At 45.0% G+C, this 18506-nt stretch overlaps 2 protein-coding genes across 11 annotated transcripts in view; one reads left to right on the top strand and one right to left on the bottom strand.

Annotated features, from left to right (window-relative positions):
* Nucleotides 1–13426, bottom strand: part of LOC309365897 (uncharacterized protein) — a 37663-nt gene extending 24237 nt beyond the window's left edge. For all 8 annotated transcript variants that reach the window (XR_014166261.1, XR_014166262.1, XR_014166263.1 and 5 more), the window contains exon 1: nucleotides 13307–13426. Coding sequence is in view for 3 of the 8 variants with exons in the window: in XM_081904500.1 (XP_081760626.1) it covers nucleotides 13307–13329 (23 nt within the window). In the remaining 5 variants the exon portion in view is untranslated. The remainder of the gene's footprint in view (nucleotides 1–13306) is intronic.
* A 54-nt stretch (nucleotides 13427–13480) lies between these two features.
* ATL2 (atlastin GTPase 2) overlaps nucleotides 13481–18506 on the top strand; it is a 30175-nt gene continuing 25149 nt past the window's right edge. For 2 of the 3 annotated variants that reach the window (XM_081904084.1, XM_081904085.1), the window contains exon 1: nucleotides 13481–13687. In XM_081904084.1, coding sequence (XP_081760210.1) covers nucleotides 13618–13687 — 70 coding nt within the window. In that variant the 5' untranslated portion in view covers nucleotides 13481–13617. The remainder of the gene's footprint in view (nucleotides 13688–18506) is intronic. The other variant, XM_081904086.1, reaches the window with a different exon arrangement.

Genomic DNA, 18506 nt, shown 5'->3' with positions numbered 1-18506 from the left:
TCACCGGTGGAGGCCAAGGCTCGAAAAAGACTTAACATGGAGGCCTACTGGCCGAAATATTGGGAAATAATTGAAAAAATTGGAGACAATTGGAGGTTGCAGAGCCTGGAAAAATTAAGAAATAAGGTGCAAGATTGGTTACACTATGCTCAAATCCAAGAGGTTTTTAAAAAAGATAAAAAGGTTGGGTTCCAGGTGGAAAAATCGAAACTAGAGACGGAATTGTTAGAACCAAAAACTAAGATACTTTCGAGAATGTATAATTTGCTGCTTAAATGGAACACACAGGACGAGATAGTTAAATCGGCCATGATAAAATGGGCACAGGATATTGGGCATAACATTATGTTTGAAGACTGGGAAAGGTTATGGAACACCGGAATGAAATTCACAGCATGTAATGCCTTGAAGGAAAACATTATGAAAATGATATACCGGTGGTACATGACCCCAGTCAAGCTCGCTAAGATATATCACCTGTCTGACAATAAATGTTGGAAATGTAAGGAGGCTGAAGGGACATTCTTTCACCTCTGGTGGACCTGCCCAAAAGTGAAGGCCTTCTGGGAAGTGATCTACAATGAGTTAAAAAAGGTATTTAGGTATACCTTTCCCAAGAAACCAGAGGCCATCCTTCTGGGCATGGTGGACCAGAAAGTGTTAAAAAAGGACAGAACTTTCTTTATGTATGCTACTACAGCAGCAAGAATCCTTATTGCAAAGTACTGGAAGTCACAAAATTTACCCACGCTGGAGGAATGGCAGACGCAGTTGATGGACTATATGGAACTGGCTGAAATGACTGGCAGAATCCGAGACTTGGGAGAGGAAACAATGGAAGAGGACTGGAAAAAATTTAAGGACTATTTGCAAAAACATTATAAGCTGTATGAATGTTAAGAAAAATGCACGATTAGGAAAATTTAGCTTCAGTAACTTGATGATGTGAACTCAGAATTAAGGTATAAGAAAGAAGAGGCGGAATCATGAAATAATTTTATCATGTTTATTTTAAGTATATAAGAATTGGGATACAAAATATGAACTTAGAAACATGATAAATTGAAAGTTACAATAAGCTATGAAACAAGGTAACAAATTGCTGACGTTTTTATTACAAAGAACGCAAGGTTTGGAGGATGTGGGGAAGTCTAGTTGGATTGTTAAAAAAAAAATTATGGAAAGTTGGATTTTTTATATATTTCTTTCTCTCTTTGTTTTTTTCCTTTTTTCCCTAAGTTTTATATCTTTGTCTGTAAGAAAAGAAATTTAATAAAATATTATATAAAAATATAAAAAAATAAAATGGTTGTTCTTGTAAAGGATGAATGTGTTTTTTAAAAAGTCAGCATTCCATCTGAAGTACAAGGGATGGAGCATATCTGAGACCTGATACAGCATGAATGCATATGCCCAAGGCAAGTTGTGATGCGAGGTGGTGAAGAACCAACATTGCCCAGTATTAAGCACATTATATGAGTCTCCACATTCTAAATCAGGGACTGGGGATCTGTGACTCTCCAGATGTTGTTGGATTACAACTCCCAGCATCCCTTGTTTTTTGGTCATCCTGGCTGGAGGTGATGGGAGCTACATCTGGAAGGCCACAGGTTTCTTACACCTGTCCTAAGTTGTGCTTCTGTTTATCTGAATTCCTCACTGTCTGGATATTATTCTGCACGTAACTGCAGTTGGTTTAAAGCTCCGGAGTGTAGAACAGGCTAGTCTAGACTTGTCCGATGATCTCCTTGGGTTTGACTCAGAAGAATTCTGAGCTTACAAGCATGAATAAACTGCTAATAATTTGCCAGTCAAGTGCTATAGGCAGGAGGTGCTGGGGTACGAGGAAGACATTTTGGTAACAATGGTATTGTGTGGTTAAATTGGAGCAGTTTGATTCTTCTTTAGAGGAAGTCTTATCAATTCATTTAAATGCTCTGTGCTGAACCATACCAAGGAATATAATAATAATAATAATAATAATAATAATAATAATAATAATAATAATAATTATTATTATTATTATTTATTATTTATACCCCACCCATCTGGCTGGGGTTCCCCAGCCACTCTGGGTGGCTTCCAACAAAATATTAAAATACAGTAATGCAACAAACATTAAAAGCTTCCCTAAACAGGGCTGCCTTCAGATGTCTTCTAAAAGTCTGGTAGTTGTTGTTCTCTTTGACATCTGGTGTGAGGGTGTTCCACAGGGTGGGTGCCACTACCGAGAAGGTCCTCTGCCTGGTTCCCTGTAACTTGGCCTGTCGCAGTGAGGGAACCACCAGAAGGCCCTCAGCGCCTAGGTAGAACGAAGGGGGTGGAAACGCTCCTTCAGATATACTGAAGACAAAAAAACCTCAATTCTTCCACCCCACAGAATCTGCACCGTGTCTCTTTCTGTATGCTTCACCTATCTGTGATTTTCTGCTCCCCCGCCCCACTGATTAAGAATGGGAGCCGTGTTTCTGTATTCAACTGTGACAGTGCATGAAGAGTCATTTTGTACTACAGTGTAACCGGGGCACCATGACCCTCTACAGCCTGTTGTATAATTATGTTCCAGTATATGTGCAGAGATAAATTGTGCCAGCAGTAACCCTTCTCTTTGCTGGCAGAATCCTCTGGCATAAAGGTTGTAATAGTTTTTAGAGCAACCTCTGCTAGAGTCAGAATCTCCAGATTTTATACAGATTTACACACACTGTCCTTATTTATCAGACAGGGTCCATGTTTTCAGGACGTGAGTACAGAACCGCAGGGGTAGCCAATGTGATATCCCCCACATGTTGTCAGCCTTCAGTTCCTACCACATACTCTGCAAGTGTCCCAGAAAAACCGAGACATCCTGTGTGTGTTTTTTAATTGAGGGAGCATAGCGGCCATTTTGGTTGCTGTGATCTCGTGCGATTTCCCCTCAAAGAAAGCACTTTCTCCCCCAGGGCTGAGTTTGTGGCAATCCAAACAGCAGCTGTGCTCTCGCAATTAAAAAACGGGAAGATGGCGCCTCAGATTTTGGCTTCAATGTGTTGGAAGATATGCCATCATTCTTATGTATTGGCCCTGGGGTCTGTGGCTGAGTAGGATTCTTGAGTCCAACAATATCTGTTGGCTGCCCCAACATAATAAAGCAAAATCTTTGTCCTATGATGTTGTCTGTTGAACCTTAACATAGTCATTACTTACTCAGCTGGTGGTAACGAAACAGCTTTATTAAACAGGATTACATACCTGTTTAAGAGTTTACCAGTGCTTTCAGCAGCAGATTCTTTTATTTACTTCATTTGGTCTTGTTGGCTATAAAAGGATGGGCAGCCAATGCTGTGCTTGTTTACTCAGATGTAAATTGTACTGAAATCAGAAAACTATACTGCCCTAAACACTAAAGTTTGCAAACGACCAGTTTTTAGGCAAATGTAGGTCATCCCAGAACCAGCAGTTCAAGTGATTAGGTAAGGTTTGGCAAAGGGTGCCAACATGAGCTTTAACAGTTGTAGGGGATTATAATGATCAGCTTTAAGATTTATTGCAAAAAAATGAAAAAAGCTGGATTCTTATGCATTTACAGTGCAAGGATTGTAGGCCAGATTTGCTTTATTGGAAGAACCTTTGTATAGTTACTGATAAACCTGTAAATGGCTGGGTAATTTTTTTTAACAGCATCTACAAAACCAACAATAAAATAAACTAAAACAATGAACAATAAAGTAGTAGAACAGCAGCAATATCAGCCAACAAAGCAGGGCACGGAACACAATAATAACCAATTTCTAAAGGATAATCTTTATGAAAAAAGAAAAAGCTTTTCCACCAACAGAAGTGTAGTGTCTAGGTCAAGGGAAGTAATAGTACCACACTATTCTGCCTTAGTCAGACCTCACCTGGAATACTGCGTCCAATTCTGGGCACCATAATTTAAGGATGTTGACAAGCTGGAATGTGTGCAGAGGAGGGCAACCAAGATGATCAAGGGTCTGGAATCCAAGCCTTATGAGGAACAGTTGAGGGAGCTGGGCATGTTTAGCCTGGAAAAGAGGAGACTGAGAGGGAGGTATGATAGCCATCTTCAAAGATCTTAAGGGCTGTCACATGGAAGAGGAAACAAGCTTGTTTTCTCCTGCTCTGGAGGGTAGGATTCGAACCAATGGCTTCAAGTTACAAGAAAGGAGATTCCAGGAAGAACTTTTTAATGGTTAAAGCCATTTGACAGTGGTACGGACTTCCTCAGAAGGTTGTAGACTCTCCTTCCTTGGAGGTTTTTAAGTAGAGGCTGGATGACCCAGCAGCCCAGCATAGGCCCTGGGCAGCTGAGGAGAATGGGCAGCAGCTTTCTTGCCCCCTCTCCCCCGCTCTCCGCCACCGGGTCAGACGTGACCTGGCAGTGGAGCTACTGCAGCTGGGCATTAGGTGCCTTGCAGCCAAGGAGGGTGGGTGGCAGCATTGCTGCCGCCTCTCCTGCTCTCTGCCGCCACAGCAGGCCTGACCCGGGGGCACAGCTGCACCAGGCACAAGCGCTACAGCCAAGGTGCAGCCCCTTCTGGCATGGAGGCAGGCTCTAATGAAGGAGCCTGCTGTGGGGGCTCCTGTTTGCTCCCCCTCTAAAAATTGTGCTCGGGGCCACGGCACCCTCCACACTTACACCTCTGGGATGGCCATCTTTCATGGATGCTATTAGCTAAGATTCCTGCATTGCAGGGGGTTTTACTAGATGACTTTCAGGGTACTTTCCAACTCTACAATTCTACAATTCTTTGACTTTGAAAGACAGGAAGCTGCCTCATACCGATCAGGCCACTGGTCTATGTGTCTTCTTCTTCTTCTTTGGCAATCACTTGTAGCCAAGTAAGATTGTCTTCCATGAACATGGTCTTAACAGTGAGTCCGTAAGTGACTGTGGAGGCCAATTCTGGATCCACACGTCCTTCCATAGTGGGGACATAGGTTTCTGGGCGGGAGTTGATCACGGTGTAGGTTTGCCAAGCGTGTTTTCCTTTTAGCACTTTTCTCCCTTTTGTCCTGAGTTTGTGCTTCTTTGAAGCCCATGACACCTTTGGTAAAGGCTGTTCTCCAATTTGAACGTTCGCAGACAGGTTTTCCCCAGTTGTTGGTGTTTTTAATACATTTTTAAAGATTTGCCTTGAGAGGGTCTTTAAACCTCTTTTGTTGACATTGGTCCACGTAGGTCAGTAATCAGTGGTGTCCAAACTTTTTTCAAAGAGGGCCAGATTTGATGAAATGAAGGGCCGTGAGGGCCAACCAAAGGGCCAGCCAAAGTTGTTGAGGTTTCTTTTAGGATTGAAGTTGTTGAGGATTTTTTTAGTATTTTACCCCGGGAAATAAACTGCCACAGGGGTTGGATTAAACCGATTGGCGGGACGGATTAGACCCCCAAAGTGGACTTTGGACATGCCTGGTACACAGATTGGCAGCACCAGCTCTCCAAAGTTACAGACAGGGGTTTCCCTTAGCTCTAAGCTGGGGGTTGAGCCTGGGGCATTTTGAATGCAAATCTAGAAGCAATGTCCCTGGGCTAGTCCTTTGTTTGCTTTCAGGAGTGAAGCGGCTGTGTGTGAACCAAGGCTATTCCACAGCATCAAGGCTACCTCCAGGAAGGCTGTTGTTCTGTTAGATAACTCCTCTCAGATGTGAGGTCAGTGTTTTAATTTCTGAGGCCCAGAGCTCAGGCCTGTGTGGCACAAAGGGAATGACATCTACCCTGAAGAGAACACTAAATGTGCTCAGAGATCAGATACAGAATGGGGGATGCTAACTGAGGCTAAAGGAGCAGGAGTGGCATTACAGAACCAAGTAGAACAATACCTGCAGGAAAGGTTTTCGTTTGGCGTCTTAAGATATAATAATGTTGGTAAGCCTCCATGGGAAGGGGACTGCGATAGTGGGGCATGAAGGCTGGCAACATCAACCGTGCTCTGTGGAAATCCCTTGAAGATGACTGAATTGCCTGGAAATAGTCAGGTCATCGTCCATGGAGTTTTCTTGGCAGGGATACTGGAGTGGCTTGCCGGTTCCTGCTCCAGGTGGATCACGTTTGGTCAAAACTCTCCACTATGAACTGTCCATCTTGGGTGGCCCTGAACAGCATAGCTCATAACTTCTCTTAGTTATTCAAGCCCCTTTGCCACGGCAAGGCAGTGATAGTTAAAGCCATGGTTTTCCCAGTAGTGATGTATGGAAGTGAGAGCTGGACCATAAAGAAGGCTGATCGCCGAAGAATTGATGCTTTTGAATTATGGTGCTGGAGGAGACTCTTGAGAGTCCCATGGACTGCAAGAAGATCCAACCTCTCCATTCTCAAGGAAATTAGCCCTGAGTGCTCACTGGAAGGACAGATCCTGAAGCTGAGGCTCCAATACTTTGGCCACCTCATGAGAAGAGAAGACTCCCTGGAAAAGACCCTGATGCTGGAAAGATGGAGGGCACAAGGAGAAGGGGACAACAGAGGACCAGATGGTTGGACAGTGTTCTCGAAGCTACCAGCATGAGTTTGACCCAACTGCGGGAGGCAGTGAAAGACAGAAGTGCCTGGCGTGCCCTGGTCCATGGGGTCATGAAGAGTTGGACACAACTAAACGACTAAACAACAAGTCAGGTCATGCATCTGTAGCAGTGACCAGAGGAGGAATGACTGCTGGGAGGAGTGCAGAGAGAAGGAATGCCATGGTGCATCTGCAGCAGCAAAACCGGGTGCCTTCATCTGCCCTGGCTGCAACAAAACATGCCTCTCTTGCAGCGGGCCTCTACAGCCAAATTAGGCACTGCAACCGTCCAACATTTTGACTTCACCCTCAAAAGTGCACTCCTCCACTGTGTCCCGAGACAGATAGATGCCAGCAACAGCCAAAAATAGCCTGCTCACCAGTTGACACCTGCCTTACCTCTGAAGGCACCTGGAGATGAATGTCAGCAGAAGACATTAACAGGATAAAGCCTCTGGGTTGGCCAGGCTTGGCATAAATACCAGGAGAGTTTGGCTTGTTGCCCTTGCTTGATCAACAGTGCTGCATTTTCTGCCAGCTGTTCTTTACCCATCTCGGGCAATTCACCTTAGGGGTCCTAGGTGAGAGAAAAACTCCACGTTCTGGATTTGGGTACAGATGTTACAGCAACGGTGGATTCTACTGGATAAACTTGGGTCTAATTTCAAATTTACTGCCCAATGTAATTTCCTGAAAAGCTTTGGTCATCCCGATTTCAGATGCTGGTTCAGAGAAAGAAAGAAAGAGAGAGAGAGAGAGAGAGAGAGAGAGAGAGAGAGAGAGAGGGAGGGAGCGCAAGAAACTTCCTCTCACATCTTATTCTGTTTTTGTATTCCTGCCAGGGCTCTGGCTTTAAATCTCTAGAGTGGTTGTGTAACACTCAACAGCGGTGGCAGCCTGCAAACTTTCAATGAACCTGTTGTCCTTTCCCCCGTTAATTATTATCGCAAAAATAAAGAATCGTATTGTTGTCTATGGCCACTGTGTTTTTACAGTATTTCCTCTATTTCAGTCCATAAGCCTCTGAAGAGTTATATAAATTGAAAGCCCAGCTACTGAGATCTTTGGAGTCTGACATGTTACTTTGCAAAACATATCTGGGTCTTGGCTCTGCTTTCTGGGTCTTTCCAAAAGGGAGCTTGATATTGCAAACAGGTCATTCAGATATCACAAATGGGTTGCTGGCAACTAGTTAAAAAATAATAATCATGATTTTTTGTGGAAGGGGTAAATCTGAGTTAAATGGGATGGGGGTGGGGAACATGGGCTGGAATTTTGATGCCAACAATATTGTGTGGACACTGCAAAAGGTTTGCATACATGACTACCAATCCCACTATAAACATCCATCTGGTAGCACCCTCTTTTCCTTTTTTTTTAATTTAAAAAAAACTACGCATCGTTATTAGGGTTGAAAGCATCAGTCAATGAACATGTGATAAAGATTTGCTGGATGAAAATGAATGCATTGATCGTATTTTAAGTGTTGCTGTACACTTTGCAAATGTACTGATGTCATGGTAGTAAACAGCATGTTAAGCCTTTTGGTAAACTGGGCCTCATTAGGCAGAGTTAGACAGGCTGCATGTGGTGGCAGATGGAAATGGGGTAATATTAAAGGATACCAACTTGTCAACGACAGCCCCTCTGAATGCTCATTTGAGGTTCCTTTTCCTTTCCAGAGAACCTATTGGCAGAGCCACATTCAGAGCACATATTCAGAAGCATGTGACTCCCACAAAGAATCCCGAGAACTGTAGTTTGCCCCCCACAGAGCTAAAATTCACACCACCCTTAACAAACTATAGTTCCCAGCCATGTGCTTTAAATGAGTGTTGGATGTGCTTTACATGTGTGCTGTGGGTCTTCCCTATGCCAATGCCATTTTTTCCTTAGACAGGAACATAATCTTTTCGCTATTGGTTAAGGCAGGCTCCTGCAACAAGGAAGTCCTCTAACTCCCATCAGCCCCAGCCAGAATGGCCAATGCTCAGAGATGATGGGAGCTGTAGTTCAACAACAGCAACAAACAGCAATTGATTCCACACCCTTGACTTAGGGGAAAGCACTGTAATAAAAGTAAGTATTACAGCGATCTCTGTAAGATTCCTCCGCTTGATGCGGAGAGCAGCAGCTGCTGCTAGAAACAGATAGCGTTCATGTGGAAAGTTTCCACAACATGCGGAAAAATTATGAGGAGAGGGCTGCTGTTATGGGAGCAGTGGAGGCAAGGCACCACACGTAGGCTGTTTTAAGAAATCCCTGCATGTTGAAAATAGCATGCAGGCTAGACCCAGACAACATGGGGAGCCAGCTTGACATAGTGGTTAGAGTGCTGGACTAGGTCGTGGGAGAGCAGGGTTCAAATCCCCACTCATGAAGTTTTCTGGGTGACCGTGAGCCACTCACCATCTTTCAGCTTAATCACAGAATTGTAGAGTTGGAAGGGGGTTCAAGGGTCATCTATTCCAACCTCCTACAATGCAGGAATCTCAACTAAACCATACACAACAGATGGCCATCCAACCTCTCCTGAAAAACCTCAAAGGGTTGTTGAGAGAGCGAAATGGGAAAGGGAAGAACCATCTATACACCACTTTGAGCTCCTGGGAGAAAAGGTGGGATATAAACATAATAATACATAAAATGAATGGGAAGAGACAAATAGTGTCACTCTGTTCATTTTCTAAGTGAGGGATAACTTCTTGTGTTTTAGATGCAGGGCTCCAGTATCTTCCTCAATATCCACTTCAATCCCTGACTTTGAGGTGTCATCAAGTAGTCACTAGGAGCTGTGGAGCAAGGGGTACTCTGAGCACACACAACTCTACTTCTCCATAACCCCTCAATCAGGAGAGGCTGTGAAATATCCGGATCAGTGTCTGAATGCAGTGGTGGACTGGATGAGGGCTTGAATCCTGGTGAGACAGAGGCTCTTTGGGTAGGTGGTCCTCATGTCCTGGAGATAGGAAAGTTACCTGCTGCAGATGCACTCCCTCTGAAGGAGAAAGTGCATATCTTGGGGGTACTTCTAAATAAATTGTTGTCATTAGGTGCCCAAGTGTCCTCTGTGGCTAGGAATGTCTTTTACCAGCTTTGCTGGGTTAGCCGGCTACAGCCATTCCTGGACAGGGATAGCTTGACCAGTGTAGTTCATGCTTTGGTCACCTTGAGGCTGTATTACTGCAATGAGCTCTACGTGGAGCTGTCTTTGGGCTTGGTGAGAGCCCACCAGCTGGTGCAGAATGCTGAGGAGGGCAGCTGGCTGGCACCATTTGATGTCCTTGTTGAAACTTATGCCCCCTGAACAACTTAGGTCCCAGGGTTCCTTAGGGACTGCCTGAACCCTTATATCCCAGATCAATCACTGAGACCATCTGCAGGGCTGTTGTTGTTATTTTGAGTTGGCGAGGCTCCTTTGACAGCAACAAGAAACCGAGCCTTTGGTGTCATCCGGCCAGCTTTGTGGAATGCTCTGCCAACAGAATTTCAACAGGCACCTTCTGTTTCTACTTTTTAAATGCCTGATGAAAAGTTCTACATTCCATTAAGCTCATGTGGGCCATTAAGAACACATCTTTCCGCAGCAGAGAGCTGAGCTCTGATTTTAAAATGGTTTTTATTGTATGGTTTTATGTATAGCTGTTGTAGACCAGTCTGGTATTTTTTGATGAATAGCAGCATATTAATAAAGAGATAGATATATTTCTGTTGGTTGAAAATGAGGTAGTTGTAAATAGTAATCAAAGAATAAGAAGCAAGAAGCAAAATAGTATTGAACTGATACCTGAACAGTCTCAAGAAGCAAAGACAGAATGGACTAAGGACTATGGTGACCTTCATGGTACCCGATCCCTAGCAACATAGATTTTAAATCACGGTGTGAAAGCAATTTTTTTTTTTTACTGCATTCTTCCTCCCAAAGCAATCAACATCATGAGAACTGAATGGATCTTCTCATATATAAATGAACAGATTATTCATGGAATTGGCTTTCTCAATCTATCTTAATTCATGCTCTGAGCTGGGCATTATTAGCAGCTGGAAAATATCCCACAAACAGCTGCCAGTTGGGATGCACTTTTAGAATCTTCTTTCTGTGCTTGATTTCCACCAATGTCATCAGTTTTAGAAAGTTACCCAGCCTCTTTCCCCTCCTCCGACTAGGTCGTCTGCAGCGTGTCCCCTTTCTAAATATATCTGGCGCAATCTAGACCAGGTTAAACACTTCTAAATGCCTCACTAATTTCAGCAGGATAAATTTAAGCACATGCTATAGGTCTGCAGTTGGAATCAGTACGATACTAACAGTGCTTGATGTTGTCTGGAGTGTGTAGTGATATTTTTAAAGACGGTAATTTCAGATAGCATAATGCAGTGCTTGCCCTTTCTTGGAAGAAGGAACTCTGAACCCAGGCAAATTATCTGGGGAGCAGGGAAATAAACAGACGTACAGTAGACACAGGCGGGGGATGAAAATGAGAGCTGAGACTCTCAGGAAACTTGACTTAAAATAAGGCCATGCAGAGAAGTACAGAAGTTAACAAAAGATATATGTTAGAGCTTTGATGTCTTTTCCAGTGCTGTTCAATATAGCCAGGATCCAATAAATCATGAAAATAATTTTATGAGCTCAGGGATGAGGAATCTGTGGTCTTCCACTTACTGTTGGACTCCAACTCCCATCAGCTCCAGCCAGCATGGCCAATAGTCAGGGATGATGCAGTTGTAGTTCAACAATGGGAGAACCAGAGATTCTTCACCCATGCACCAGCTCATGAGTACTTTGGACAACTGCCCCCACGACAAATCACTTTTGAAATGGAGACGAAGTTCAAAAGCAAATTGCAACATTGCATTGTAGGCCTCTGGTGAATGGGGGGAAAGTCAGAAAAATTCCCACTGGGATCATGCAAGAGACAACTCTTTGGATTGCAGGCTATGTATTTTTGAAAGTAAGCAAAGGAAAAGCACACACAACATTCAAAGTTCATTTTGGATCTTGATAGGGTATTAAATGTGCTGCTGTACTTTCAGTGTCTTTGGTAAACCATTCAAACCAAGACAGCCTTGGTCAAAATAACTTCCCAATCTTTCTTTGGTCATTGTTCTTCAGTACAGCCAAGCAAATACATGCAAGATTGAAAAAAGCACTCTATAACCAGTAGTGTCTCTTTTAATTTTTAATATTTGTTCCTCATCAGTGGCTGTCTTTCTGAATTAGCACAACCACATTCTCACAGAGAGCATTCTCTTTTCAAAGAGCACAGCGCTGGAAGACATTTCTCCCATTTCAAAGCTGAAGTAACAATTTTCATGTGTGAAAGTGACAGTGAAGCTCTTATCACATTCCTTGTGATAATACTTTCTCTGTAACACAATTTCCTCCCAACACATCCCAAAAGGTAGGTCTACAAAGTAAAAAATATGGATTTGAGTTTAATATTTTCTCTTCAAAAATATACATGACATATGTTGTGAACCCTGTATAGCTATTTATCTGGAACAAGTTATTTGCTTTTATAATCAGGATTACTGTACAGGAATAAATTTATCAAGGGACCCACTGATAATGCTTTGATTATTTGAAGGAGATTTCTTCAAGCAAATGGCAGAAATTGACAGCAAATCTGCTGATAGCTGAGAAAAATATTGAAGGGGAGGGAGATCCGGTGCAGTTGGTTCCTTGAATGGAAGCCCCTTCCATTCACAGAATTAGGTCCCTCCTATTAAATGCACGATATTGGAAGAAGAGCAACAAACCCCCAGAAACTAATGAATGGGTTCAAAAGATCTGGGGTGGTGCCAAAACTATGAAGCTGGCATCTGCTCAGGCAGAGGAAATTTGGACAATTCCCAAGCAATATGGCAGCCTATTATACTAAATGCAAAACGGCATTAACAGGGTTTTTGTGTTATGATTTTGCAACTTTATTTCTCCTCAAAGAGCCAAAATCCTCCTGTCAGGAATCTGTAGCAACTTCAGAGCTCTGTGTTGAGCACAGACTGAACTCTCTCCCACCCCACCTTGTCCTATACCCAAGTTGAGGCTTGCCACACAACAGAGGAGGAAAGTTAGGACTTGCCTGGTGCAAAAAGAAACCCAGGTCCTGTTAACCTTAAAGGTACTTCAGTAAAGAGTAGCAATTGATGTCTTTACTTTGCTGTTCAAGGCTGCAATCCTATCCCCACTTGTCCGAGAATAAGCCCCATTGAATTCAAGGTGAATATAGGTAGAGGTACAATTAAAAACAAAACAGAAGGTTCCACCATCAGAGGCTTTGTGGGAAAAGGAAACAAAAAAATGACTCGCTTCACTCAAAGTGATGGTGAGGATTGCATTTTCTGCATCAAAATGGCATCCTCAGTGAATGACAGTTAAACTGTTGGTAAGTAGGCATAAGATTGCAGGCTGCACTCCTGTAGTTACTCACCTGGCAATAAGCCCCACTGAACGCAATGGGCCTTAATTTTGAGGGGGCATGTATATAGGATTGTGCAGCAAATTACTTTGATCACCACTGTACCCTATATTGTCTTTTTAAAAATAAAGTTGGGAGTTCTAGCCTGCCCTGAGCTGGAAGCCTCTCCGTCTCTTTCCTAACACCCTACTATGCTTAAAAAACAGGTCAGACTTTGGTTATTGATGGGGGGGGGGGCAAATGCACTCTGTGCATGCTCAGAGGCCCCCACCCCTTTCAACTCTCACATCTTTCCACTACTGGGCCGCAGTCACGGCAAACAAGACCAGTGGCTGAGCTCGTAGGGGCCCAAAGATGAAAGGAAGAAACAAATAATCCGTAACCTACCGACTTTTCCGCGCGGGATGCATGCGCAACGGCTTTAGGACCCGGGAGGCGTCGTTTTGCCTACGGCGGCGACAGCCAGCAGAAGAGCCGAGGTGAGCGGGAAACGGCCGGAGCGATCGCGCAGGCGCCTTGTCGGTTGACGGGGCGAGGGGGAGGGGAGAAGAGAGAGAGAAGCAGGAGGGAGAGCAAGCCGCGCGCGCGGGCAGATCATGCCGGCGCTAGGACCACCTCGGCGGGCTCGGCGCGGGCGCCGATAAAGGGCTCGCGGCGGCGTTTGACGTCACGGGGAGTTAATTTTAAACCTGGACAAGATGGCGGAAGGGGACGCGGCTCGGTTCGGGCAGCGAGTAGCGCTGCCCCGGCTACAGCCGGACTTGGCAGGTAAACCGGGCGCCTGCCTGGGGTCTGGAAGGCGCGGCGACGGGAGAGGGAAGAGCGCGGAGCCTCGCCGCTCTGGGCGGGGGCCCGGGGCCTAGGGCTCCCCCGCTGTCTCCCCGTCCCCCGGTCTCTCTCTATCTCTTCCTCCCGTAACGGCTGCGGGCGGGACTGGCTTCCCTCACAGGGGCGCAGCGTGGCGGGAGGACGAGCCGAGGGGCGGCGGGGGGGGGGGCAGAACAGAGCGCCGACGGCAGCGCGACGGGAGCGGTCCCTCGGCCTTTCCCCGCTCCCCGGCTCCGGCCAGGCCGCGGCACGGTCTGTGCTGGTCTGGGGGAAGCGGGGTGGGTGCCGTAAGGCCGCCTGCTCCTCGGGGGAGGTCGGTGGGTGGTTGGGCAGCCGCCTTGCCCCCAGGAGGGCGTTGGCATCTGCTGGCGGGGCTGAGGAAGGGGAGTCCGTGGGTCTCTTAGGCGGGTCAGGGAGGAGGCGGGTGACACAGCGTGGCTGGTGCGTGGAGGGGAAGGATCTGTAGGATCTCTCGTGGATTAGGAATCGCTACGATAGGCCCCACTCTTCTCCCCCACCCCCTTAGAGAAGAGAGAATGCGTGTGTGTCTGTGTCTTAAGACACACACACACACACACACACACACACACACACACACACAGCAGTGCCTCGGAGGCATGTTGTGTTGCAAGCTCTGGCGGGTGTACAGCGCCGGGTGGAAAGAGCCAGTGCCCCACGTGGTAGAGGCTAGCTGGTCTGCGGGGCATGGGAGTTTGTGGCCTCCTTCCCGAATGCTTCTGGAGCAAAGTGGAGGATTTGCTCATAAGAAGGTGTCGTATACCAAGGCAGACCCCTGAACCTTTTAGCTCCGTGTTGTCTTCACCAGACTTCAGGTTTTTTTGTGGAGCTGCTGCTTTACTGGACTCCTGAGATCCACCATATGGAGCCAAGGACAAAATAGCGGAGGTGGTGGGGTCAGCCTGCTCCCAGAGTTAATGAGCATACTTGATTCATGCTCAGTCCAGGGATTTGTTTTCAGAACTAGAACTGAGCTCACAGTTCAGATGCACAAATATTTGCTCTTGGTTTTCCTCCCAAGCTTTATTCAGCTTGGCTGCCTGATTTAGAGAAGGAGAGAATATAAACAACCGGGAGCTGGAATTCTTGCTGATCTCCTGTTATTCATTTCAGTTTATATTCTGCCCACTCCTGGTCTACACTTACTGGCAGCTATGCTCCAGAGCATGACTCCCAAAACATGAGTCTCTCTCAGCTCTACCTGGAAATGTCAGGTTTGAATCTTGCAGGTTCTACATTCAGAACATATGCTCAGCTATTATCTGTGCCCCTCCTTCATGACTTCAAGGTTGAATAGGTGAATAGTTTGGCTATGTGGATCACATAACTAAGACTTTTGAGGTATGATGTTAGACTTTTTTCAGTGTCTACAGTGATATGGGGAAATGTGTAGATCACAACAGTGTTAGACTGTAGAGCTAATGTATATCAAATGTTAAGTTCTATATGCAAAATATGTCATAGTGGAGGTTTTCAGTTGCTAGTGTTAGGAGGAAAGGTACTATAGCAGAGCTTCACAGGTGTAAGGTACTAACTTCATGATTGTGAATGGGGAGATCTGTTTCTCTCTGGTGCTTGGGAGCCGTGATTGGTAGTTTTGGATGCAGTGTTACATGGAGAAATGTCTGATTGCAATGTTCACAGCTTGTATACTGTGACCTACCTCTTAACAAAAGTAATTTCTCTTCTTTCACTCCTGCTTTTCCTACCATGGAAAAGAATTTCAGTTATGCTGTTGTATACAGCTAGTTCTTGCAACTTACCCAAACTAGCAATTGCATGTCTTTGGTGCATCTGAAAAGTTGTGTGGGGGCGGGGGGAGAAATATGAAATCAAGCTGATAACCGGAGACCTTATTTCCCCCTCTAATGTGGTCCAAATTGGCAAATGCCCAAGAAGTCTTGCTTTTGTGTACATCATGTGATAAACTTGTATGCAGGTTTGTTGCCAAACCACTAGGGGGATTTGCTTGTATAATGCATGTTCCACTTCTTTCCATAAATAAACCTGGCAAATGATAGTGCTTTGACACCATTATGTGTGTAACTTAGAAATATTTAAATAAAGTCTCTCTTCAGGGGAAATTCTGTTCTGTTGGAAAGCTAATGGAAACAAATCTGTTAAATAATTGGTGGCATCTATAGTAGCTGGCTTATTTTAACACTTAAAGCTAAGCATGAAACTGAATCAATCAATCCCTTTTCTGGAAAAGTTATTTTTCTTACAAACTTTTCTAAAAGTGTGTGCAGTTTACCCAAAATAAAGCCTTTGGAAGTCTTAGTGTATGAACATATTCAGAGCTACAGGTATGTGTGTACATTCTGTAACTAGTGCCACACAGGTAAAAAAGCAAATTCAAGGGCTTGGAAGGGTAAGTAAGGTGTGACTGTAGACTTATGGAGAGCTTACATGAGTAAGCATCTCTGGAACTCAGTAGAAATGCTTCTGAATAAATTGAATTCCACACTTGAGGCCAGGAATCTGTTTGGCAATCACATCGTGGAAGGGCATGAAGTGAAACCTCTTCCAATGGCAAAGTTTTCTGGCACATCCAAAATGAGGGGACCATTGTCACTTGACTGGTTCCGTACTTTAGAGGCATGTGGAAGTGGTGAGAAGTGTATGCAGCTTTAAAGTTTCAAGTGTAAAGCTAACCCTTTATTTCCTCCTGCTTTTTCTGCATGTGCCAGATGACACTGAATGGAGGTTTATTGCAAAATTTAGTGAAAACTTGTTGGGTCCCTAGTAAAACATGTATAGGCACATACTGTACTACATATTTGTTCATCTTGGGTACCTAGCATTCTAACACCTTATCCCAACATACTAGTGTTGTCACCAGGCAAAATGTCTAGTGTTGTATACCTCTAGCAATCTTGCTTAAAGTTACTGGATGGGGTACTTTATGGGTTCATCATGTCACAATTAATAGCGAAAATGTTTTGAGATAGAATTTTAAACTAACTTTTGTGTCCATTAGTTTCTATTAAATTTAATTTTAAACTAGTTCCTAAGTGGTATATCTGCACTACAGTTGTGACTTCCTGTAACACCCATACACTTAAAGTTCTAACCTTCATCTGTGAGCATATCACCTAGTCTTTAATTAAAAATGAAACAAAAACTTCTTCCTTGTTTACAGCAGTAAAAAGCATCAAACTTGCTTTCTAAAGCTCCAGTCTGAAGAACCTGCAATTTATTGTGTTTTTTTTCCTGGAATTACCGTATTTTTCGCCCTATAGGACGCACTTTTTCCCCTCCAAAAATGAAGGGAAAATGTGTGTGCGTCCTATGGGGCGAATGAATGCAGGCTTCAGGAAAGCCCCACCGCCAGCCCCACAAGTTCGGGGGACAGCGGGGAGGCGCAGCGCGCCTTTCCCGCTGTCCCCCGACTTGGTTAGAAGGCTGGCGGAGGGCTTCCCCCTCCTCCAGCCCCGCAAGCTCCCAGAGCGATGCCAAAGCTGCACGCAGCTTCCGCATCGTTCTGGGGGAGGGGGAAGCTCCGCTTTCCCCGCCCCCAGCCCCACAAGCTCCCAGAGCAACGCCAAAGTTGCACGCAGCTTCCGCATTGTTCTGGGTCCTGTTCTGGGGGCTGGCGTCGGGGGAAGCTCGGGCTTCCCCCGCGCCTGGGGGGGGGATTTTTCTTTATTCCCCCCCCCCCAAATCTAGGTGCATCCTATGGGGCGAAAAATACGGTAGTTCCTTATATTATCAAAAGCTGCTGCTTGAAGTCATTCAGAGTTATTTGGGTGGCTTGTTAAAGGGTGCTTCTGGAATGAAGGGCATCAGAAATCTTGCATTCACAGTGCTTGTAATTGAGCCATACGGGTTGGGGTCTTACACAAGATGTGAATGCATTTACTTCTCTCGAATGACCTAATCTCAAGTGTTGGCAAACTAACAACTTCTGATGAGGGTGTACCAGCAGGTGTCAGCTGTGTGTTACGGAACCCTTGCATGAGGGGTACAAATGCCGGTTAACTCTTCACTGCTAAACTTTTAGCTGTAACTCTTTGCTACCATATACTGGTAGACTTGTAAATTCTCTTCTCTCTCCCCTCCCCATATAGGGCAGGAGTCACCTAATAAACCGTATCAGCGAAAGCCCTGCGCAAGGACCTCTGCTTGCGCAGCAGGACTTTCCCAGCCCACTGTCCCCCCAAATTGGCTCTAGGTTGGTTGGGAGAGCCCCCCAGGACTGAGGGAGAGAAGGCTCATTCTACCTGGCAAACTGATAAGCTTGTGCAGGTGGAACATTTTTATAGCACGACTTGAATTTTACTCATTAACTTGTTTACAGATACATCTTCTAGCGATGGGAATAGTAATTGACAAATAATCCAGTTGCTTGTCCGGTTCATATATAACTCTAAAGTCAGCCTTCTCCAGATGTCTTGCATCAGCCCCAGCCAACATGGCTGATGATCAGGGATGATGGAAGTTGTGGTCCAAAGCATCTAGATTCTGGAGGGCATCACATTAGATATCACTGGTTTAGTGTTATATCAGGTGTTGGGAACCTTAGGCACAGGAGCCCAATACAGCCCTCCAGGCTTCTCTTATCTGGCCTTTCCTTATGCCTTCAGGTGCTTTTGTGTGACTTGACTGTGCCTTTGAACTATAATGCTGCCTGTCTGGATGGAGAGATGTGTAGAAACCTGACGTTTGTGTGAAGGGAATATAACAAGCAGGGATAGGGAATCTGTGATTCTGTGGATGTTGTTGGACTCCACCTTGTGGC

Source organism: Podarcis melisellensis (genome assembly GCF_964234715.1).
Source record: "Podarcis melisellensis genome assembly, chromosome: 3".
Classification (NCBI taxonomy): domain Eukaryota; kingdom Metazoa; phylum Chordata; class Lepidosauria; order Squamata; family Lacertidae; genus Podarcis; species Podarcis melisellensis.
The sequence above is the reverse complement of the archived record's forward strand: the minus strand, read 5'-3'. Positions and strand labels throughout refer to the sequence as shown.